The sequence below is a fragment of the Juglans regia genome, chromosome 3 (genome assembly GCF_001411555.2).
Source record: "Juglans regia cultivar Chandler chromosome 3, Walnut 2.0, whole genome shotgun sequence".
NCBI lineage: Eukaryota > Viridiplantae > Streptophyta > Magnoliopsida > Fagales > Juglandaceae > Juglans > Juglans regia.
Genome location: NC_049903.1, coordinates 12,290,666 through 12,314,789, shown reverse-complemented (window position 1 = coordinate 12,314,789; position 24,124 = coordinate 12,290,666). Strand labels below are relative to the sequence as shown.

General features: G+C 33.4%; 1 protein-coding gene and 1 long non-coding RNA gene across 12 annotated transcripts; one reads left to right on the top strand and one right to left on the bottom strand.

The window, feature by feature from the left end:
* The first annotated feature begins 2,557 nt into the window (after positions 1-2,557).
* On the top strand, positions 2,558-6,371 carry LOC109015942 (transcription factor bHLH144-like). Of its 5 annotated transcripts, none has more exons than XM_035688065.1 (5): positions 2,558-2,678; positions 3,142-3,285; positions 3,734-3,905; positions 4,978-5,094; positions 5,234-6,371. In XM_035688065.1, the coding sequence occupies exon 5, from the start codon at positions 5,295-5,297 to the stop codon at positions 6,006-6,008; it is 714 nt and encodes a 237-aa protein (XP_035543958.1). In that variant the 5' UTR covers positions 2,558-2,678; positions 3,142-3,285; positions 3,734-3,905; positions 4,978-5,094; positions 5,234-5,294; the 3' UTR covers positions 6,009-6,371. The 5 variants fall into 5 exon arrangements, with proteins under 5 accessions (XP_035543958.1, XP_018820124.1, XP_018820123.1 ...); XM_018964579.2 differs by having other exon boundaries at positions 3,723-3,905; positions 5,239-6,371; XM_018964578.2 differs by having other exon boundaries at positions 3,723-3,905.
* Positions 6,372-11,943: 5,572 nt separating this feature from the next.
* On the bottom strand, positions 11,944-16,955 carry LOC108990572. 7 transcript variants are annotated; one of them, XR_004801075.1, is made up of 6 exons: positions 16,909-16,942; positions 14,676-14,712; positions 13,986-14,145; positions 12,707-12,793; positions 12,332-12,480; positions 11,944-12,242 (listed from the first exon to the last, which is right to left on the bottom strand). It is a non-coding gene; the product is annotated as an uncharacterized LOC108990572 (long non-coding RNA). The 7 variants fall into 7 exon arrangements; XR_004801073.1 differs by lacking the exon at positions 12,707-12,793 and adding an exon at positions 15,153-15,233 and having other exon boundaries at positions 16,909-16,936; XR_004801072.1 differs by lacking the exon at positions 12,707-12,793.
* Between the last annotated feature and the right edge of the window lie 7,169 nt (positions 16,956-24,124).

Sequence of the window (24,124 nt, the reverse complement as noted above, 5' to 3'; positions counted from 1 at the left end):
AATTAATATTATAATAATATTTTATTCAAATCATTTAAAATAATCTCAACTCATCTATAAATCTAAACGGGACCATAACAAGGAATGAATTTACACACCGATTTATAAGTAATAAAACCCTGATTGGTATCAAACTCGACAACTAGTACAAAAGCTAATTTTCTTCCTTTGGATTCTTAAGAAGATGATGTCTAATATGCTATTGTTTGTATTGATGAAAAGTAAGGCCATCACATAAAAATTAGATGGTTTGAGCCACTTAATCAGTAGACATGACATAGTGTAATTAAAAGATCATATGTGCTATATATGCACAAAGGGAGAGAGCACTTGTGAGATGTGTGCAAGGCACTGAAGAAGAAGACATGTAACAGATGTTTGAATAGAGCACTTAGGGACAGAGGGAAGAAAGTAGGAAAAGTGGGTGTCATTGAAATTATGCCTAATGCAGAGACATTTCAACTTTGACAACTCTGCAACAAGACACCCACCACCACCCATCATCAAAATACCTTTTTTGAATCAATATGATGGTTGCTAAGATAGAAGCACTTTTCTCTATTTGAGAAAGGATGATGAAAGTGGTAATTAGCTTGGGTGACAGGATAATTTGCAATCTCAGTTCCACTTCCCTGTCTGTGATGCCTTACTCATTAAGCTACATTATATTCTTGAAGGAATTTCTATATTATGATATATCCTCTTTTTTTCTTTTCTTTTCTTTATTTGTTTTTGGAAGTAACCATTTTACCTCATTTTCTTTCTTTCAAAAAATACCATTTTAACTATCATATAAATGTTTAGTTTGTTCTATAAGGAAAATTTTAAAATCTTCACTACCATCCCAACATTTATCTCACCCTTTTATCTGTTGATGCCATAGAGTTAGGGCTTGTTTGAGGAGTGAGATGAGACGATAATTTTGTAAATAATAGTAAAATAATTTGTGAATAATAGTGAGATAATTTGAGTTGAGTATTTTTTATGTTTTGAAAAATGAGAGGAAAAAAATTGATTAAAAAATATCATAAAATTAAAATATTGTAATAATTTAGTTTTATAAAATTATTTTGTTTGGAAATTTAAAAAATTAGATTTTTATTTTTTTTATTTTTTCTTTGAATGTTTGAAAAAGTTGTAATGATTAGATTGAAAAAGTTATAATGATTAGTTTAAAAATTTTGTATTTAAATTATATTTGTGAATAAGATTAGATAAGATAAAATGAGATCATATGAGAATTTTATATCTCATCTAAGACTTCAAACCTGTCGTAATCCTGAAATGTTAATGGTGTAGTTTTCTAAACATAGTTATAACGACTACGAAGGTAACGACGATGGTGTTGATGATAATAATAACAATAATACTAATAATAATAACAATAATAATGAGGAAGGATCAATTTAATTAGAGCACTGTAGTTTTATCATTAATTTGTGTGTTTTGAGGCCATTGAATAAAAGAAAAGAGATGATATCTGCATGCAAGGGAATCCATGCTGCATATCATCTGGCTAGCAAGTCCATGCCACAAGAACAATGCTTAGCAATGAGAGTTTTGAGTATCATTTCACGCCAGCCCAATCATTCTCTCTCTTTCTCGGAATAAGAGAAAGATGTTACAAGAGAGAGGTGTTATTTATTTCTATTTTTTTTTCTAATAATTAATGGGTCCAATATTTCAATTTTAATAATTTACAAAAATAATTTTTTGAACAAATTTAATTAGATGGTGCAAACCCTAGGAGTATAAACACTTTATTTAACTCAGGAGTAATTAGTCGTCTATCAGGATGGTCATGAATTGTGATTTCTTATTCACTCAAAACTTTTAAATTAACAATATGTATTTTTAATTTTACCAGTTTTTTTTTTAAATTTAAATTTTATATTTTAAATTTAATAATTTTCAACATCTCGTCCATATTGTTATGTAAATAAAAATTATAAAAAAATTATTAATCGGTAAACTCCAATTAACAAAGTAGAGACCACAAAACCACGGTAACAAGAAATTTTTATTTTTAAAATTTTTGTTTGAATTATAATATATGAAAAAAATAATTATATAAAATGCGTTTTACATCATTTATTAATTATTTTAAAACTCACTTAAATATCTAGAATTTATTTTATATCTATCGCTTTACTATTTTTGAATTCTTTTTCTGAAATATTCTATTTTTGAATCTTAAGTGCTAGTTAGTCTATTATTATTTATAATATATTGAGTTCACTTCACTATTCAACAACGTAAGAATCGGACAAAACTAAGGAATTTTTCTTTAAAAGATAAAAGGAAAAACTATGGAATTTAAATACATTAGTACAAGGCGTGTGATTGATTCCCACGACAATCCCCATTCGTCAAACCTCGTGAGCCCCACTTCCCACTTCACGCGTGCTCCATCCAACGGTCGCTATCGTATCGACATTACGCTCAAATCCATTCCCCCAACTAAGAGCCAACCCTCTAATCCAACGGCTATTGTTTTCCGATTCGTTTCCTCACTGTTCGAACCCTAGCTCGCATCCCAATAAAGCCCACCCGAGAAATAATGGAACGCATCCAATCCAAACGCCACTCACTCCTCTCTCTCTCTCTCTGGAACACTTTCTCTCTTCTGCTGCAACTTTCAGCGCAAATCGGGGGGAAGATCGTCGGAAAAACCCTAGGTTTGGCCCTCTATTTCTTCTGTTTATGCGAAACATTCCCTCTCAGAATTGATAGTGTTTTTTGATTCGCGATTTATTTTTTTGACAAGTGGTAAGAGATTGATGTATATGTTTGCATCTAAAGAGGTCGACGGTTTTCTTATTTGATTGTGATCTACGATTGAGTGGGTTTTTTTTTTGTGTGGATTGGTTGGATCTCATTCCGTTTACATTTGTGAATTTTACTTACTAACCTGTTTAGTTGCCGAGGAACATGGAATAAAATTTGATTCTAGAGGTTGGATTTGGGGGGTTTTCTTTTCTCAGGCTCAACTCAATGCAGGATCTATATTCTGATATTACTTCAATGAAATGTTTACTGTCTTTAATTTTCTCTGCAATTTAAAGGGTGAGATCTGTGTTTTTCTGTCTCGTTTTAGTTGAAATTTCGACTTTCTGTTGTTTCTTCTGTGATCTTTTGCAGTGGAAGTAGTGTTCGTTTTTCTTGTAGAATTGGGATTGGAGGAGGAAAATCAAGATGCCGTGGACTTGTTTCGTGAACTACAAGATGAACCGTGTTCGCTTGGTGGCGTTCTTTCGTTTTATACTGTAATTTCATTTTAAACGGGTGAGACTTTATCTCTTTTGGCTATCTCTCTCAGCGTTGGCGATCAGAGTTCATTTCTCTGAATCTATTTGTTTTATAGGCATCAGATTATGAATAAAAAAGCTCGACTTTATATGGTTATATTCTGGGCTGAAACAGGGCGCGGAAAGAATTAGAAACTAAATTTGATCATTGTATTGTATGTCCTTTTGTTTTCACCTAATATTTAGAATGTTTTCATTTGTTTCACGAAAAATGTGAACCCACATCGGTGAAGATAATAAGTTTAGCATGGATTGTTGTTTGGGTGTTCATAATTTTTCCAGTTCGGTAAGATTCATCATTGGAATTTTTTTCTGTTTAAATTTCTCACAAGTTAGCATTGGTTCTGTGTTTGTTTCACCTCACCTTTTTCTCTATGCTGATGATCTTAGGCTGATTTTCCCTGATCTCTGTAGGTGTATTACAGGTGGTTTCTGAAGGATTTTTTTAGCTAGTATTTGTTTAGTTTGAAACTGGTTGGAGGATTGAGAATGTACATTGGAGTAACCATAAAAAGATACAGAGCCGTGAAAGAAGTTGGGCAGATTAAAATGAGTGTCGGGATCATTGCATACTACCAACTAATACAAGTTTGCCAGGTAAAAATGTTTTCCTATTTTCTTGTCTGCAAGTTACTGCCTTCATGGCTTTGGGTGATTTTCTCTATTTTGTTTCCTTATTTTTTTTCCTTCCTTATTGTTTGATCCTTATATGATGATCCTGGTGTCCTTATGACACGAGGAGAGAAGCTTCTTATGGCCACGGCAGTAGTGTTACTTGATGGGAAAAATGTTTCTAGCTTTGTTTATTTCCACGTGATATTTGCTTTATAATCTCCATTTTGTCTTCTATCTCATGTATCGTATAGTGCTTGTAAGTCATCCTATTTTTGATGGGTCATAAGTTATAACTGCATAGTTCGTTGTGTTACGTTAGATTTTAACCTCCCCATCAGATTCTAGATGTGTCCTTGTGGTGATTGTAGATGGATGTATATTACGACAATTACCATAAGAATGCATGTGAACTGTTGTTTTTTTGTAATGCATGAATGATCATGCCAATTTGCTCAAATGAAATTTTCTTCCTCAAAGCATGGGTTAGAGGGTGAGATCACGAGTTCAATAGGACTAGGAGCCTGCCTGCAAATTGCAGCATTGTGGAAGATAGTTCCTATTTGCCTCCTGTATATTACGAAGGACATGGACGATAGAACTTTGGGACTACATACGGATTCTGAAAGAGCTCTAAACTAATTTTTTTTGGTATCGATATTCTGTTCCTTCGTACAGTTTCTACCGGCATTAATGGACTTTTCATAATTTTCTTGTATCTCTTTCCTTCTCGATGGGACCAGGTGTCTCTCTTATGTACATCTTGGAGACTTGGGTTGCGCCTTTTGCACGTTTTAACAAAGACTTCTGTTTTTTTTCTTTTAAAAAAAAGTAATGCTTCAGTTGTCTCGTATTAATTAATATTAAATAAACCAAACTTTATTATTCTTTAGGTAAGGATGATGAAAAAGGACTTTGTTCTGGATGCTTGATTCCTATAAAAAAAGAAGGATGACTAAAAGAAGAGATCTTATTTGATAAGGATGGAACCAAACCCTTCCTGCTCCATATGACATTATTTGCTTCACTAATAGTGCCTTTCTATATTCTATTACAGGCTGAGTATTTCCGTCAGTTACTTAAACCTGTTACGTAGTCATTTTGAAGTTCTGGAACGCTGGAATTTTGGAAACTGCCTTTGGTTGCATTAATCCATAAGAAGGCATTGAAAGAGGTGAATCATTTGATGATGGTAACTGTTTATTTGGAAAAATGGCTCTCTTGTTCCGGAATGTCAATACCATAATTAACTAGTTAGTGGTCCCATCACCTTAGGAACCTTCATCCAATTTGAAATTGTGAATAATTACCAGTGCAGAAGGCAAACTGCTCATTTCTGTGGACTTTGCAGTTAAGTAGGAAATAGGACAAACAATGCAGGGTGACCAGCATTTCCGAGCAAAGGCTGTGCTCCCTTTGGAAAATCAAGTGGGCAACTGTTATGTGCACACTCCTGTTGTCCCTGCTGTTGGTGCAGTCTTCAATTCGGGTGCAAAGCACTTGACCCCTTTTCATGGCGTCGAGTTTCAACCTTCTGAGGTTTGCCCAAAGAATTTTATTGTCTTTGATCAGACACAATACCGAAGCCAGATTATGTTTCATCCAACGATTGCCCACAAATTTAATGCTCCTAGCATCTTTGCAACTAGTGTGGAAGACAATTTTGAGGTGAAAGAAGTTGATTTTGTGGAAACAGAGACATCTTCTCCACTTAAAGAGGATTCAGGTGATATTGATGCATTGTTGAGCTTTGAAGAGGATGAACAAGATGAATATGATGATGAAGAGGTTAGCACCGCCCGGACTAATGGAGATTATAGATGCACGTCTCCAGATTCCTTCTCCAACTATTGTTCAAAACCAAAGAAGAATAGATCTTCTTCTATGCAGAAGGCCTCAGGCAGTGGTGAGAGCTGCAACAGTGACAGGAAACGACAGAAAATGAAGAAGATGGTGAAGGCACTGAGAGGGATAGTACCTGGTGGCAGTCAAATGAATACTGTTGCTGTACTGGATGAAGCTGTTAGGTACCTCAAGTCTCTCAAGGTAGAGGTACAGAAGCTTGGAGTTGGGGATATAAACTATTAGTTTGCCATGGTAAGGATGACTGAACTCCATTTCTAAATTACATATATGTATAATTTAGGTCCCCACTCCCACTTTCCCTCCCATGCTTGCTGGCATTAGGATAATAGTAATTGCTAGTGTTGTGTAAGAAAAAGCCTATTCGTACTTGTATTAGTGGAGTCTGCTCCACCAACAGTGACTTGCGTGGTTGAACTTACCTTATGTTTTTTATTATGAGTCTATGACCTCTGCTTTATGGTAATTAATGTATTGATGGATTGAGATTGGATGAGTGGGTGGATGGATGGATGTGTAAATAGCACACCCTTTTCTGCCGTATTGTAAATTATTTGTTAGTGTTTGCTCTTAAGCACCTGTTTGGTATCTATAATCTCTCGAATTGTATTTTTTGTCAAAATCTAACCGGACATCCATTAGTCATGATTTTCGCCGTAAGCATGAGTTCCTAATGGGATATTTTGTATATAGTGCACTGTCCCCCCCCCAATGCGGTCGCTGTTATTTTGTATGCTGTTATTTTGTATGCACACTCATGAATATTAATATGTTAATGGTGTTAGTGGCACACTTGTGTAGGGTCGGTTTGTCTTTGGTGCTAGATCCAAGTTGCTTTTAAAAAAAGAAAATAGAAATAAAGGTGCCTCTATAGTAACTAGTCACTTTATGTGAGGATGACATGCTCAAGATCTGTCACTGTCTTTTCTTTTCTTGCTTTATAAACGCATCTTACGTGCTTTTGTATTTTTGTTTTTGTATTTTTTTTTTTTTCATAAAAATTGTTCTTATTGTTAGACTCGTAAGGAACATGAAAATCGTTGTCATGCATGCATGTTGCTTTACCTGTCCCTCCCCAATCCCAATCCCAATCCCACTCCAAACCAAACCCGATAGGTTGTGCTTTTCCTGCCCCTCTCCCCTCTCGATGTTTAACCCCTTAGACTGGTCTCGTACCGAAGTGATAATTTTGACGAATTTGATTGGATCTCCACTACCTGATGGCCAATAGTTCTCGGAACAGGGTTCTTTTGATTTCCATTTAGCTTAACATATGAAATATTTTGATCGTTTCATGTTTTGCTGATAAAGGACCTTGGTCAAAATACTAAAAGTGAATCATATCTATTTCATTAAAAATTGGGAAATCCTTATTTGCAATTTTGGGCGTGTGGATGAATGGTTTATGAGAATTTCCTCTTATATCTTGAATTTGAATATATTGCTTATGCAAAGGGCGGGGGATCTCTTAAGTATGTTTGGTTAATATCCTTATTCTTAAGGAAATGAGAAGTCCCATTCCCATTCCCATTCCTATTTCTATTCCTCAAAGAATAAGAATATATATTCATGTTCTTTCATTTGGTGACAACTTATAAGTATTTTGTATTTATTGGAGTTAGATCAATATTTAGGGATGCTTGATATATATGAGAATATTGTGAATAGTAATAAGATAGTTTGTAAATAGTAGTGTGATAGTTTGAGTTGAGTATTTTTTGGAATTTGGGAAGGAGAGAGAAAATGTTGAATAAAAAATATTATAAAATTAAAATATTGTTGGAATATAATTTTTTAATATAATTTTTGTTTGGAGATTTAAAAAGTTGAATTATTTTTTTGGAAAGTACTTGTGTTTGGGTGATATTTGGTAATGAGATGAGATGAAAATTTTGAGATGAAAACTTTTTCCAAACAAGCCAAGTACCCGAGCTTCAGTTTTTTTTCCCCAAAAATATCATCCAATTTACTTCAGAGATTAAATGAAAACTACTTTTAATAGTTTAAAAGTTCTTTAAAATAAAAAAAACTATATTTGATAAATTTATAAAGTGTTTTTTCAATTTTTTTTAAAAAAAATAAAAATTGAAGCTTTTGTTTGAGGGATATGCTACTATTCTTTTACGTGGACCTTTTTAAGTACTATTTGGCAGTGTTATAAGTCTGCTTTAATAAAAGAAGAAGAAAAAACTCATCAAATTTTGACTGGGAGATTTTAATTGCAACAACCTACAAGAAGTCCCTCTTTTTAATCCAAACGCCTCTTCGACCAACCAAGCTCCATTTTGCAACATTCAATACCTGAAGTACAACATCGTAACTCCACAAAGAAAAGAAGACAAGTGAAAAAAAACAGTAATGGACCGAAAACGAAGGAAGGAATATATAGGGACTTGATTTCAGACTTGGGAGAGGATGCGTGATTCGGAGGGAGGAGACTAAACAAGAGCAATCAATGACCATGGCTTCCCGAACAACCTCATATATGGGCCCTCCTGAACGCCGTTACCATATATTACACACACTAGCTAGTAAGGGGCTACGTGCAAGGCAGGTATATCCCATGTACGTAGCGCCCAATTGGAGGATTTTTTTTTTATTTTTTATTTTTTATTTTTTATTTTTTATAAAAAAAATAAAATCTCTTCGTAGAAGCAATAATTTATTAAATAAAGCTTTTAAAAAAAAAAAAAAATTTTTTTTTGAATAAAAATTCTTAGTAATATCAATAATAAAATTATATCTGTGGCTTTCACAGAGCAAATATCAACAACAAAAAATTTGGACTAAAAAAAATAAAAATAAAATAAAAGTGTTATTGGCCAAATTGTCAATGCAAATTCATTTAAAGGTGAAATATATTACTTGAAAATATTACTAAATCACATAAGAGGACCAACACCATTTCAAGATTTGAAAACAATTAATGGTGTTGTTGTACCAATATATCGTGAGGCAGCTAATCTACATAGTTTGTTGAACATTAATTGTTTATATATATGTTAATAAATAATAATTTCATCACTGCATAACTTGAAAGAAAGTTTGATTCATAATTTTAGAAAAAAAAACTTCATCAATTTAATCTATGTAGAAAATTTTCATAAATATTTTTTAAAATATTAATAAAATAGAAGCACTTTTTAATTATAAATTTGTAACTTATTACATGTAAAATAGTCAGAAGCAAAAGCAATATAATGCCAAATACAAAAATGTAACAAATAAATTAAATAATTACAGAATATAAAAGCGAATAAAATAACATGAAACCCAAGATTAATATTTATTTTTCAAAAAAATTCTGTATTTTTCATAAAAATCTTATGACCACCTAGTAATTTTTATGATAATTTATTTATATGGGCCGATTTTTAAAATAGTATTTTTTTTGCACACGGGAAGCCCAAAATTGAACAGAAAAAGCCCAACTACCCTTAAATTTCGCAAAAGCCCACCCCTGCACCCTATGCGACGCCGTTTGTAGAAGAAATCGTACCTATTTATTCTCTGCTTCTCCTCACTCTCTCTCTCTCACACAAAACTCCAGCGCTGACCGAAGTTTCCCACAGAACTCTCTCCGTCGCTAGATGCAGCTGTGGTCGCTCAAACAAAGAAGAAGCGCCAGCCTCTTCGTCAGTCAAGCGCAGTGTCTTCTCTCGCATTTCTGGTCCGTCCGTTCTCCACGAAGAAAAACCGCCACTCTCCACCGCTTCGAAGCACACGTCGACTGAGTGATTCGGTGTACAGAAATGCGGCCGTCGTCCACGAAGAACAAACCACACCTCTCCATCTCTTTCATCTCTCTCTCTTTCTGTTTCTTTCTTAAAAAATATATTTGTGAATCGTTAGAAATCTGAAGAATATTTTTTGGTTGCCGGCATATGCGTATGAATTGGTTTCTGAATCCTTACAAATTTGATCAGGTTTGGTTTTTTTGTACAAATCCGAGTACAATTTTTTCTAATGGTGTGAGGAGATTTTGTTATATTCTTTAGATCTACACGTATTACTAGGGATGTAATCGGTCTGATTTTGGATAAAATTTAAGACCGAACTGGTATGTACTGATTTTAAAAAAATACAAAACTGATTACACACCGGTTACTTTCCTAAACCGGTACTTCCAGTTTTACCAATTTTTAGTTCGGTCCGTTTTGATTTTTCGATTTTTTTAAAATATAAATTTTACAATTTATCATTATAAATTTATTTATAAAAAAAAATTTAATTTAAAAAATATTATTTTATACTTTTATTATAAATTATATATTAGTATTAGTTATAAACTATATATTTAATATTAATATTAATTATAAATTTTTAGTAATTTAGTATTAATATTTTATATAATAATTTATAAATTATAATAATAAATTATTTCATATATAAATATATATAATTATATATAAAATTTTTACATAAAAAATTATAATTATACATAATATATAAAATTTATATATATTAATATATATATAATATTTTGTATAAAACTTATATATACAATAATTTAAATATTTTTTATATATATATTTTTTATCAACCGGTCCGGTTCGAAAAATCTTAAAATCGGAACCGGACCGGAACCGGCCGGTTTTCACATTTTAAGAACAGATCCCAGATCGGACCGGTTCAAAATCGGTAAAACCGGTCCAGTCCGAACCGATTTTCCAGTTTTCCAATTTCAACTTACACCCTTATGTATTACATCTTGTTTTTACATTTTATTTCCTTAAGTGTAAATGGGTATAATTTATTTAGTGAATTTATATAAATTTGAAGGAATTTTCTTTGGATCTGTGTTGGCTTCTCCCTCTCTCTCAATCTGCTTATTTGTTAGAAATTTCCTTTATGAATGGTTACAAATCTGAGCAGATTTGTTTTGGTTGTGTCATATTGGTATGAATTCGTTTCTAAATCCTTACAAATTTGAACATATTTTGAATTTTTTTTTGTACAAATTCGATTGTAAATTTGTAGAAATTTGAATTAATTTTTTTTGGATCTGCATTGCTTTCGTCACTGTCGGTATGAGTTTTTTTCCTGAAGTTGAAGAAATTCAAACACAATGCATCGGTGTGAATTCACTGTTCATGAAACTGAGGGGTAAAAACGTAAAATCATTAATAAAACAAAAACAAACCGATGGACAAAAAGGTTAAACAAACAAAATATAGGGGTAAAACAGTAAATTCACAAACATAATATAAAAAAATAGTGATAATTATAGGGGTGTAAATTTAAACCAGTAAATTAGAAAATCGGACCGAACCGATTTTTAAACCGGTCTGATCCGTAACCGGTTCTTATATTATGAAAACTGGCCGGATTGGATCCGGTTTTGATTCTGTAGTTTTCGGGATTGGATCGGATTGAACCGAGCTTGTTGGAAAAAAAATATATAAATTAATTTTATATATTATACAAAATATTTTATATATAAGTTTTATATATAATATATAATTATATATTAAATTTTTATATATAATTATATATTATTTATGAAATAATTATATATTATTATTTATAAATTATAACATGAAATATTAATTTTAAATATGAACATTTATAATTTGTTTGATTATATGTTATTAATATAATTATATATAAGATAATATTATTATAATTTATAAAATAAAAATTTAATCTTAAAGATGAAAATTTAATTAAGCATATGCTTTAAACATTAAAAATATATATATATATATTAAATTATTAATAACATTTTATCAGGAGTAACACTTTATTATATGTTTTTTATATTTTAAAAAAATTGAAAAATCGAACAGAACCGAAAATCGATAAAATCGAATGTACCGGTTTAGAAAGGTAACCGGGACGTAATCGGTTTAAAAAATGTAAAACCGGTACATATAGGTTCAATCTTAAATTTTATCTAAAATCGGACCGAACCAGACCGGTTACACCCTTAAGAATGAAAGAAAAAGTAACTAAAAAAAGAAGGTCAAAATTGGAAGAAAATGTGAGACAAAAAATTATTTTTTCTCTTGAATAGATGCTTTTATATATAAGAAGATATATTAGTGAAGGTGCTATGTGCAAGACGCATATGCCGCTTGCATATAGCACCTGGTTGGAAGATAAAAAAGGCATAAAACGATGTTCATTATATACAACACAAAGGTATTGGTATTAAAGCTGAAATAATTTAGAACATAACAAATGATTTTGTGCATAATTATTTCATGTCTATCAGTATATATCCAATATGAAATATTTATGTATTCACCATATAGTAAACATAGTATAACTCTTTACATGTGACATTAACTTCTTTCCTGTTCCTAGTATACTCAGAAGAGATATCTTGCACTCATTGAAAGCATGCTGCATTTGCTGGATCAAAGAAGGCCAAGGTGCTGTGCATAATGGAGACTTTGATTCTAGAACCTTGACAACCAAAACATTTAATTGAAAGCACAAGACTTGGAGCCTTTACTGCAAAACGTCACACAAATTCCATATGGGAAGAATGCAGAGAAAGTACTTAACATGCCAAAATATGTAAAAATATAGTATTAACTAACCCCTTGCAGTTGGAGCAGATTGCATTAAGATAGGGACAACTTCTTGGATGTCTTGGATCTCCCATTGTAGAGGTCCTCCAAAGAAACCTTAAGGAGATGGACTACATACTCTCCCCTCCTCTGCTTTCAGTCTCTGCTGCTTCCACCACCTGAACAAGGTACACACATAACATGTCTAATTGTAACATACCAATCAATTTACATACATAAATTTAAATCCACCATCCATTAAATTCAATACACAACAAATGTATATATTTTATCCGTATAACACTTGAGTTTAACACAATAAATAACACAATCCAATAATCATAAAGCAAATTCACATATCAGAAAATTTGAAAATGCTCGTGAAATCGATACACATACTCATACCCGATCCATATATCACTTGAGCTCAACACAAATCCATCACACAACCATTGTTCATTCATAGTACATCCAATATACTGAATATATAACCTGTCAATATAAACATTTATGAACATTCTATTCAATCTATAAGCCTCTTGGTAATACATACTCATTTTAAAATCACAATCTCCCACAAACACACATACTCTTGATGACAAGTTTCCAATCATTATATCAATTTTTTATAGTTTATTGAAACCTACATATTCAATACATAAAATATGTTCATATCATTTATACATCTACACAACACAATCAAAAAGCTTTATAAATTACAATCATGGCTCCACAAAACAACAATTATAGATCACTTCTTATTATCTGCATTTTCTTTTGTTCACTGTAGAGTTGTGAAAGCCACTCCAAATTATCATATTCAGTATTCACAGAAGGTTTAAACTTCAGCAGCTAGTTCTTTTCTCTCTTGGGTTCTTCAAGTTTTCAACCCTTTTTCATTGATTTCTTAATGAATTAAAAAGCTTTATGTCCTTAGTTTCTCAATTATCCAGGCTCTATTGATCATCATTGGAAACGCCAAACAATATTGAATAACTAAATAGAATTAGTACATGCAATAAAAGCAAATTGACCTGAACCAAGTTGAAATATGCCCAGGTAATTAATCTGAAACGTCAACTCGAAACAGGATATTGCAACTGGGGTGTCTGTGACATCTATACTACTTACTGCTACAGTGAAATGAAGGTTATGATAAAAAACAATCATTTGTGGGCAGGCTTCATTGATTGATGAATTTTTATTTTTTAGTTGAAAAGAGCACAACCGAGATCAGATCTAATATAACTACCCAGAAATTAAAAAAAAAAAGAGAGATTAATATAACCAGATCAGAAGCCAATCAATTGACTATCGTGTGACAAAATGATGCAAAGGATAAGTTCCAGGAATTAAAGCTTGTACAACAACATAGGTGCATGCAAGTGATTGCTAAGATGGAAAGTAATGATAAATCACGTGGAAGATAGACCTCAAAAATTGAAATCCATCCTGGGAGAGCGCAGGGAAAAATCTCTCGTGTATGTTGGTAAAAAAAACAAACAAACAAAAGATACAACCTTAGTGATAAATCTTGGTCAGAACAACTAGTATTAGCGACAACAAGGAAACAAGTACATTATTTGAAAAAAAAAAAGGAATATTGCAATGAAGAGTAAATCAATCCGATCCATTAGAAAATATTAAGAAAAAAATAATAATAAAAGAAGCATCTGATTCAAACCGAATACTCTGAGCCAACCTCCACCGAAAACGATACCCAGATCCTCCACACCCATCCAAGAACCAACACCCTCCACCGTGCACTTCTATAGCACCTCCATAGGAAGCCCCACATCAAACCAGATCCTCCATGCACGACCAACCATCACACGACAAACACCCTGTTTTTCAATCACAAGACATATCAGGGACCATAGACAAACCACCGTGAACCACCCCACTTGAAGAGTATAGTACATTATAAAGATTCTAAAGTGTCTAATAAGCAATAGTTTATCCAACCTTAGATTTGTTTCCTATTTCCTAATGCTTTGAACTACAATCTACGTAGAATCAAACTGGTCCAACTGTCAAACTTTTTTCCCACCATGCAAATATATTAGTCTCGTCAACTTATGAATATTGATAAAAATTCTTTTCCTTGAATCCAGTTTAAAGAAAACCTATGTTTCTATTCCAAAAATAAAGAAATACAGTGTGCAATGAAGTCGTTCCTTTAATCATTCACTTTGGAGTAGCATAATCTAAGAATAATTTTTACTTTATAGTATTAAATAAAGAGTACTAGTAAACATCAAATCAAAATAAAAGTCAAACTTAAAATTTAAAAAATATATTATTTTAATTCATAATTGTAAACAAATTGTTATCGTTTTTGTTAAATTAACATAACCAAAGATAATTTTCTTACCATTTTGCACTGATATCAACTATAGTCATAATAAGACCTGTTACAGCATGAATATTACACTAATAAATAACTTGCAACATCTATAACATTAATACAAAAATAAAATCCAAAATTTATATACTATTTTATAAACAACTCCAGCACATGCAACGACACTATTATGACATATCTACCATTATAAACAGATTTTGATGTATACATAGGGAAAGACATGTGCAAAGAAAGACATCAGCATTGAAATGTCTAAAGCTTACACAACTAACAGAGGCCTAAGCGATAGCCGTATATTGAAAGCCCCAAGGGCAATGATGCATACACATTGTTGAAAAAAAAATTAAATAGAATTGGAGCATATAATTCACTGTAATATTAAGATGCCGTAGTTCAATACTTCCTTGTCTATGGCTCACAAGAATAGCATTGCAACTATGCGTGGCAAGTTACGTTGATAATGTCAATGAAGGAGTAGCAAGTTACGTTGATAATGTCAATGAAGGAGTAGCAGTAGGAGCAAAAGTCAATGCGGAAGGAGATGGTGCTTCTGATTGAGTAGTTCGCCTAAAAAAAGACCAAAGAGAGCATCTCAATTTTAAACAAGCCTAAAACAACTATTAGACCTAGGGGTGATATTCGGTCGGTCCGGACCGAAAAAACCGACCGGACCGACCAATTCGGTCCGGACCGGACTGGACCAAGAATGGTACCGGTCAGTCTCGATTCGAATTTTATAAGACCGACTTAATTCGGTCCGGTCCACGGTCTATGGGTTTTTCGAACCGGACCGAATGAAAATTGAAAAAAAATATATATATATTAATTATATAATTCTCATTTAACCTATCACTTACTCACCGTTAAATAATTATTAACTAATAGTCTAATACTAATATTTATAATTTTATACTAATACTAATATTTATACTAATAGTCTAGACTTTACTTCTAGTCTTCTATACTCTAATATGGTATATAAAAAAAAAATACTAATAGTCTAATATAGAGTAAGAGTCTACGACTATAGTTATAGTGTGGCGCCCCCGACCCCCATGTAAGGAAACATAGGAATCGAGACGCCGGGATGATGACAATACGGTCACGCATCCTAACGAAAGTGTCAAGTGTGTGTACATGCGACAGTGTACAATAACAATGCAGCGGATAATTAAGTCTACTAAGTACCAGAATTTAAATACAATTTAAATATCAGTAAAAGGGTTTAAAAAGTTATACAGTCATCCCAAAATAAAGTTTAACACATGTCTCGAAATACAAATGAGTGATCCCAAATCACTCCTCGGGCGGAGCCGACTCCTCAGGCTCACCCTCATCTTCATCTGCATCAAAGTCTGCGTTACCAAACATGGTACCACAGATAAGTATGACCCAAATAATCCTCAGGAATAAAATGCATTTAATGCAACCAACATGCATGCATATGATGAAATATGCATTTTCCTCAAAACATCATTTTCCCCGAAAATGATAATTTTCCAACATACGCCAAAATCCCATTTGGCCCAAAATATCCGTAAAACATTTTTCCAGAAAATGATTTACACAAAATCCAACACACTATTTTTCCAGAAAATAGCCAATTAATCCGTTATTACCCTATGCACCATGGCCTCCCCTAGGGACCATCCGCACATCCTGGCTTCATAGCGATGTCAAGTTCCGCGCCCAGTGCGTTCATGGCCGAGCACCCACTACGCAACAAGCGATGCCCAGTTCCGCGCCCAGCGCGTTCATGGCCAGACATCCTCTAGTCCCCGCCAGCAGAAGGACCACGGAGTTGGCACAAATCTCTAGTCCGATCCCATTGTCGCTCGACTACAATCCAGGGAACGTTACTCAGTATATTCTGCTCCCGAGTAACCAGAGGAGCTCCACCGAGATAATGCCCCATCTCGGCTTGGGGTCGTGATACGCACGCACCCAAATTCCATTCTCACATGAAAACCCAGTTTTCATAAACAAATGAACATGAATGCAATACACGAAAACCCAGTTTCCTTTACAAACATGATCATGCGTGCAAAATGCAATGTACATGAACAACACAATATCCAAACCAACAATTACCAACCCAATCAATCACACAACCAACTCCGATCAACAATCCATCCGACCCCCGTACTCCTCGGACTCAGTCCGGCATGCTCAACCAAATACAGTGAAATGCATTAGTGTAAAAATACATTAAATTCACAAGAATTTTTTGGAAAATACTTACAGCGTTATAAGGCAATTTCTGAAGGATCACAAAGCTGCAAGAAGTGGAAAAACAGCTGCAGAACAGTGTAAAATACACTGTGGCCGTGGGTCACAGATACCCACTTTTCAACGGAGACAAACGAAGACCCAAAAATGATAGGGTAGGGCCTAGGGAGGTCGGTGAAGCTAGTGGTGGTGAAGGTTGGCCGTGGGTGGCGGCACAAGGGGTGGTTTAAGGCCAAAAATATCCAAAACGGAAATGGGGTTGGTTGTGCTTCACCGGTGACGGATCGGAGGTGGGGTTGGGTCCAATGGGTTGCCAAGAGGTGGAGGATGAAGTGGTATGAAGATGGTGGCCAATGGTGGTGCAACGGCGGCGCAGCGGCGGAAAGAATGCCGCGGCTTCAATGGGCTCGTGGTGGCTAGCGGCGGCGCGAATGGAGCTGAAAACGGAGGGAGGTGGTCGCCGGCCGGTGGGGAAGCTGGGGAGCCGGGCGGTGTCGACCACCGCCGGCGCACGGTGGCGGGCTGGGGAGGAGGATAATCGGAAGGAGAGAGAGGGAAGGGCTGGGTCGCGCGCGGGAAGCCAGGGGAGAAAGAAAAAAAGAAAGAAAGGAAAAAAAGAAAAAGAAAAAAAGAAAAGAGGAAAGAAAAATGGAGGGAAAGAAAAATAGAGGGATAGAAATGAGGTTCAATCGTCACATCTTGGGTAATAAAAATGATCCAACGGAAACGATTTTAAAACAGCTAGTGAAATAAAATATTTCAAACGCAGTGATTAACATGAAAATAAATAATTAAACCCAATAATAAGTTAATTTAATTCGAGAAGAAATTTAAACACATAACAATAATTAATTTAAAGAAAGCACTTCAAAAATAATTTTCATAAACTAAAAATCATAAAAATAACCCAATTAAAAATTCAATAATTTTAAAATAAGAGAATAATTTTTTGAATAAATAAAAATAATCCTTTAGTAAAAATACACTAAAATACAGGATGTTACATATAGTTATACTAATATTATAATATAGTTATAACTTATACTAATCATGGATTCATGATTCATAACAACTAATCACTATAAGCCTATAGTATTAATGTATTATTATATAATATCTAGTATTAGTATCACTATATCATTATAATATAAATATTATAATATAGTTATAGCTTGTACTAATTACTAAATCACTATAACTAATATTAGTATATTACTATTTACTAATAGTCTAATACTAATAATATTATATAGTTATAACTTATACTAATCAAGTAATCATGGATTCATGATTCATAATAACTAATCACTATAAGTCTGTAGTATTAATGTATTATTATATAATATATAGTATTAGTATCACTATATCATTATAATATATATTACTATTACTATTAGTAATTTAGTATTGGTATAGTCAATAGTTATTTAGTATAATATAAGTATTATATAATATATTATACTAAGTAGTAAGTACCAACTATATAACTATTATAAGTTATAATAACTTTACTCATATAAGAGTTATAGTATAATAGTATTAATAATTTAATAGCATATTATAAAAGTTATAGTATTATAGCATAATATTTGTATAATAGTATAGTATTAATATCACTATAAGTTATAAGTTATAACTATATATACCTAATATAATAGCCTAATACAATGATTTATTCATCATATAATGATATACATAATACAATGATTTATTAATCACATTACAAATTTACATATACAAAATGTAAAAACTTAAAAGTTTAATAGATGGAAGAATTTATTATTATTATTATTATAATAATATAGCAATTAACATTTAACATCATAAATATAATTATTATTAATTATTTTTTTAAGAGTTAATTAAATAATCCACATTAAGTAGTTTATTTAATTTTAATTTTACTAATTTAAATAATTTTTTAATTAATTTATGTGCTAAAAAGATAAAAGAATCACAAATTTATCAAAATGGCACCCAAGCAGCGCCATTTGGGTACAAAATGGTGCCATTTTGGTCACTGCAGGCGAAAACAATAACTAGGTTGCGCGAAACGGTGTCGTTTTGCGCAACCCAATTATTTTTTTCCAACTTAACTTCCTTAAAACGGCGCCGTTTGGGGTCCAAATTGGACCCAAACGGCGCCGTTTCAGGGAATATAACTTGACTAATGGCGGCTGCGTGCTTTCGTCTTCCCCAGAAATCATCTCCAATTTCTTTTTCCCCAATTCCCCTCCCGCAGCCCAGCTCCCGCAAACCCTAAGCGCCCTCCCGCGGCCCCGCCGTCTCGCCAACCGTAAGCACCTCGAATCGCAATCCACCATTCGTCTTAGCACTGCAGCAGGCCCCGATTGCCTAGTTGGTACTCTCTCCTCTCTCTCTCTCTATCTCTCCCAGAATAGGTTTTCATTTCGTTGTGAAATTTGTGATAAAAATGGTTTTGTTTTGCTCTAGCCTCTAGGGAACATCTGCTTGGTTACTTGGTAGAAATAGAATAGCAGTTGATGCTCTAGGGAACATCCGTTACGTTGTGAATCTGTAATAAATTTTTTTACCATCAGTGCATCACATGCATATATGCAATCACTCCTTATAAAAATAAAAATAAATAAATTACTCTTACAAACTTTAAGATTATACGTGTCCTGTAATTAACGAAAAAAAAAGACAGATTATTACACTAAGTCTCTAAGAACAGGGAAGAAATAGGAATTATTTTTTATAGTTTTTTATCCAAATACTTATTATAATTAGAAGAATAATAAATATAACAAGTCTGTTGGTAGCCTGTACTTAAAAGAACTTGGAAGAGACTGTAATTGTGGCCTTTTTCTGTAATTAAAATATGTGAGGATATGGTATCACCGTATCATGCATGCATGTTCACGATTTTATAAGTAGTTATCATGTTGATAATTAATGGTTTTGAATATGGTTTAATAAGTTAGGACAATGAGCTATAACAGTGCAAGTACTAGGCAAGTAAGTTTGTAACATTCATGAGTAATGATTGAAAAATAGGAAAAATGATAGACAAAATATAAAGTTATTTACTTCATTTACTTTATTTACTTCAAGATCAACTCAACGGGGTAATTTCTTATATTTAGAAGTGTCATTTTATTGCTTTATAGTTTATATATAGGAATTATCAAATAAATTTTTGGCATATAGGAATTGCTTTAAAGTGTCATTTTATTGGTTGAAACTTGAAACTGTCCATTATTTATTGAACCTCCTTAACTATTAATATTTGTTTTCTAATTATTTTGTCATTTTGTCCTTTTTATAGATGGAGTCTTCTACAAATGATGTGCAAGAGTCAACACCAAACATGCATCCACCCCCATGCCCACGCCCACCCCCATCCAATGTAAGTGATCAATCAGTTGGTGGGTCACAAAGAGGTAGAGTTAGGTCTTTTGTTTGGGATCACTTTACAAAAATACCAAAAGGTGATCCAAGTAAACCTAGGGCTGCATGTAATTATTGTGGTGCTTTGTATGCATGTGATACGAAGACCAATGGTACGAAAAACATGAAGTATCACATTGAGCATCAATGTAAGAAATGTCTGTTTAAGAAGACGGATAAATCCCAGACCACTCTAGGTTGGAAGGTGGAGGGAGAAAGTGGTAGTGGTAGTGAGAGACTTGTGTCTATTGCATTTAGTGTTGAGGCTTGCCGACAAGCCTTAACAGAGATGATTATTCTTGATGAGTTGCCATTTAGGTATGCTGAAGGGGAGGGTTTTAGGAAGTTTATGCTTGTGGTTTGCCCTAAGTGGGTAGGGATTCCATCTCGTATAACAATTGCTAAGGATTGTTTTAATTTGTTTTTGAAGGAAAAATAAAAGTTGAGAAATGCTCTTTGAGGGCAGCGAGTTTCCCTCACTACGGATACATGGACATCCGTGCAAAACCTAAACTATATGTGTCTTACAACACATTTTATTGATGATGACTGGAAGTTACACAAGAGGATTCTTTCCTTTTGTTTAGTTGAAAATCACAAGGGTGATACCCTTGGTAAGGGTATAGAGATGTGCTTGCATGATTGGGGGCGACCAAAAATACTTGCACTCACACTTGATAATGCAAGTTCTAATAATGGAGCTGTTTCTTATTTGAAAAAAAAATAAAGTATAAGAGAGACACGATCTTGGAACATGAATTCTTGCATGTTCGATCTTGTGCCCACATTTTGAATTTAATCGTTCGTGAGGGGTTAAAAGAGTATGATGAGTCTATTACGAATGTGAGAGGTGTTGTGAAGTATGTTAAATCCTCCCCTCAAAGGTGGAGTACATTTAACAAATGTGTGGAGTGGAAGATATTCAATCTAAGGGCCTAGTTTGCCTAAATGTACCGACTAGGTGGAATTCCACCTATCTTATGTTGGAGAGGGCTTCAAAATTTAAAAGGGCTTTTATCGGTTGGAGGAGGAAGATCCATGCTTCCTTAGTAGTATTGGAGATGACGATGATGACGATGTTGATGATGAAAATGTGGACCATGTGGTGAATGCAAGAAAGTCAAAGAAGTTAGGGCCTCCCAATGCATCCGATCGGGCGAAGGTATAGTTGTTTGTGAGGTTTCTTCAATTATTCCATGATGCAACTTTAAAATTCTCTGGAGGTGAATATGTAACTTGTAATATTTTTTTTCCGGAGTTGGTTATTATTAAAGATGCTATTAACATGGAGTGTGAAGAACGAAACCCTGTGGTGGGATTAATGGCCACAAATATGAAGAGAAAGTTTGACAAGTATTGGGAGAACTTGGAAAATCAGAATATGTTGCTATATGTTGGTGTTCTTCTTGATCCTCGTTACAAGATGAGATATCTTGACTTTGGGTTGGGAAAAATGTATGCACATGATCATACAAAAAAAATTGATTTCAGTTGGAAGGTGAAAAATGCATTTATCCGCATATATGAGGCATACAAGGAAAATGAAGAAGGACATTCTCCTCAGCGCACAAGTTTCCAAAATGAAGATGTAGCTCCTTCAGCTGACAAGGTGACGAGTAGAAAGGCAAATTTGATGGCCGAATTTAAGCAACAGTTGCAGTCTGAAGACAGTTTGGAAAGTAAGTTAGAGGTTGATAGATATCTAGTTGAAAAATGTGAGGATGAAGATGATAGTTTTGACCTTCTAATTTGGTGGAAGGTGAATTCAGCTAGATATCGCGTACTTTCAAACATTGCACGCGATGTACTTGCAATACCGGTATCTACTGTGGCCTCTGAATCTACATTTAGCACTGCAGGTCGTGTACTTGACCCTTTTCGAAGTAGTTTAAATCCAATGAGTGTTGAGTGTCTCATATGTGCACAAAACTGGTTTCGTTCTTCTTCTAGTCCAATAAGCCTTAGGACTTTAATGGATGAAGTGGAGGAATTTGAGAAGCAACTAGATATGGGTATGTAATAAAATTACCTTCGATATCTTTTGTGGTTTATTTTATTTTATCTTCTATGTTATCATTATTATGTAATTTTATTTCACTTGTTTTGTTTAAAATTTTTATGAATAGAACTTGTTGGGGACTTGAACTTTGCTGATTCAGTGGAGGCGTCAAATTCAATGCCTATTGGCCCTAGTCCTACACCCAATGTTGATTAAAGACTAAAGATGTGAGAAGATTGTTGGTAAGCTAGGCTCTTAAATTATTTCCTGATCTTCATGTGGTATTTTATCAGATTTTAGCTACTTTAAATTGTCTACACGGTCAACTATTTACAACTAAATTTATAAAGTCATAACTATCGAAACTTGTTCTATCATGTTCTTCCTTTAGATGGATTCATGGAAGTATGCTTTTGTGGATATCTCAACTTCATTATAATAAGTTATAACTTTATTAATTTTCTACATTAATGGATATCTCAACTTCATGGCCTCTATCTTTTTAGGATCTACATGACAGGTTAGTTTTTAACATATATTAGTTTCATGGGAAATGATATATATACTTACGACTGTTTTACCAATAAAAAATTAAAAAAATACTTACGACTGTTTTATAATTATTTTATAATTTCATATTAAATGAAGGGTAATTTTATAAAATTAAAATTTATTATAATGAAGTGACATGCAGCTTCCATATATTGGCTGATTAAGATTGTAACATGCAGCTTCCATATAATCTTAAAGCATCTCTTTCGACCTTGCACCCTAGTGAGCGGAATACATATGCTGAACTTGAAGTTGCATACAAGTGTCTTGAGGAAAGCTATTGTACTATCAGGAAGATATTATCCTTTGTGGCCTATGGGCAATCTGTTGGCAATGGGCTAGTGGCCTTGTAAATTACCCATTATATGTTAAGTACTTAGGTTGTTAAGTTTTCGATTATAATTTGTAATTTGTAATAACTTTTGGATTTTTTTTTTTGGGTTTTTTTAGTTTTTTATATAGATTATTTTTTTTTTTTTTGTCATTGTATTTTTCAAGATCAAGCTTTTTTTAGTAGTTTTATCTAAAAAAAATGTACAAAATTTGAAGTGGGCCGAAAAAAATTGAAATTGGGCAAAAAAAAAATCAGATTTAGATGGGCTGAATGACCCATTTTAGGCATGTCCAGACTGACTGGACTGACCCTAGACTGGACTGAACCGAAATGGACCGGACCGGACCGGACTGGTCCTATATGTGACTCGGTCCGGTCTAGGGTGGACAATTCTCCGGTCCACAAAATGACTCAAGACCGGACCGGACCGGACCGAACTCACACCTAATATTTAGACCACAAAAGCATATGAATTTTAGACAAAACTAAGGAACAAACTCCCTCACTGCAAAACCCACCACTTGGTAGCTAAGGGGGAAAGATAAATTTTATTGGTTTTATGGTTTCATTTCTTATTGCTTTTCATAATTGAAGCGTCAACCTTCTTACACCAATAAGTCACCAAAAAGAATCAATGGTTTTATATTGGAATTAGCTTCATCTTGTAAAGTTCATTCTTTTCTCAAGTAAGAAGCAATATAAACACCAATATCCCTAATGAATGCTTCGCATCCTCCCTAAGAACAATGCGTACAATATCTTTAGTCGTTAACTATTGGGTATCCAACAAAATAATAGCTCATATTCACCATAAACAAGTACACAACCAAATTGTATAAAATAATTTATCTTAAAAACAAAGCCAACAGAATGCACAAGGCCCTAAATTCTTTTTCCCATTTTTCCCTTCATTCTCAAATCGATTAAAAT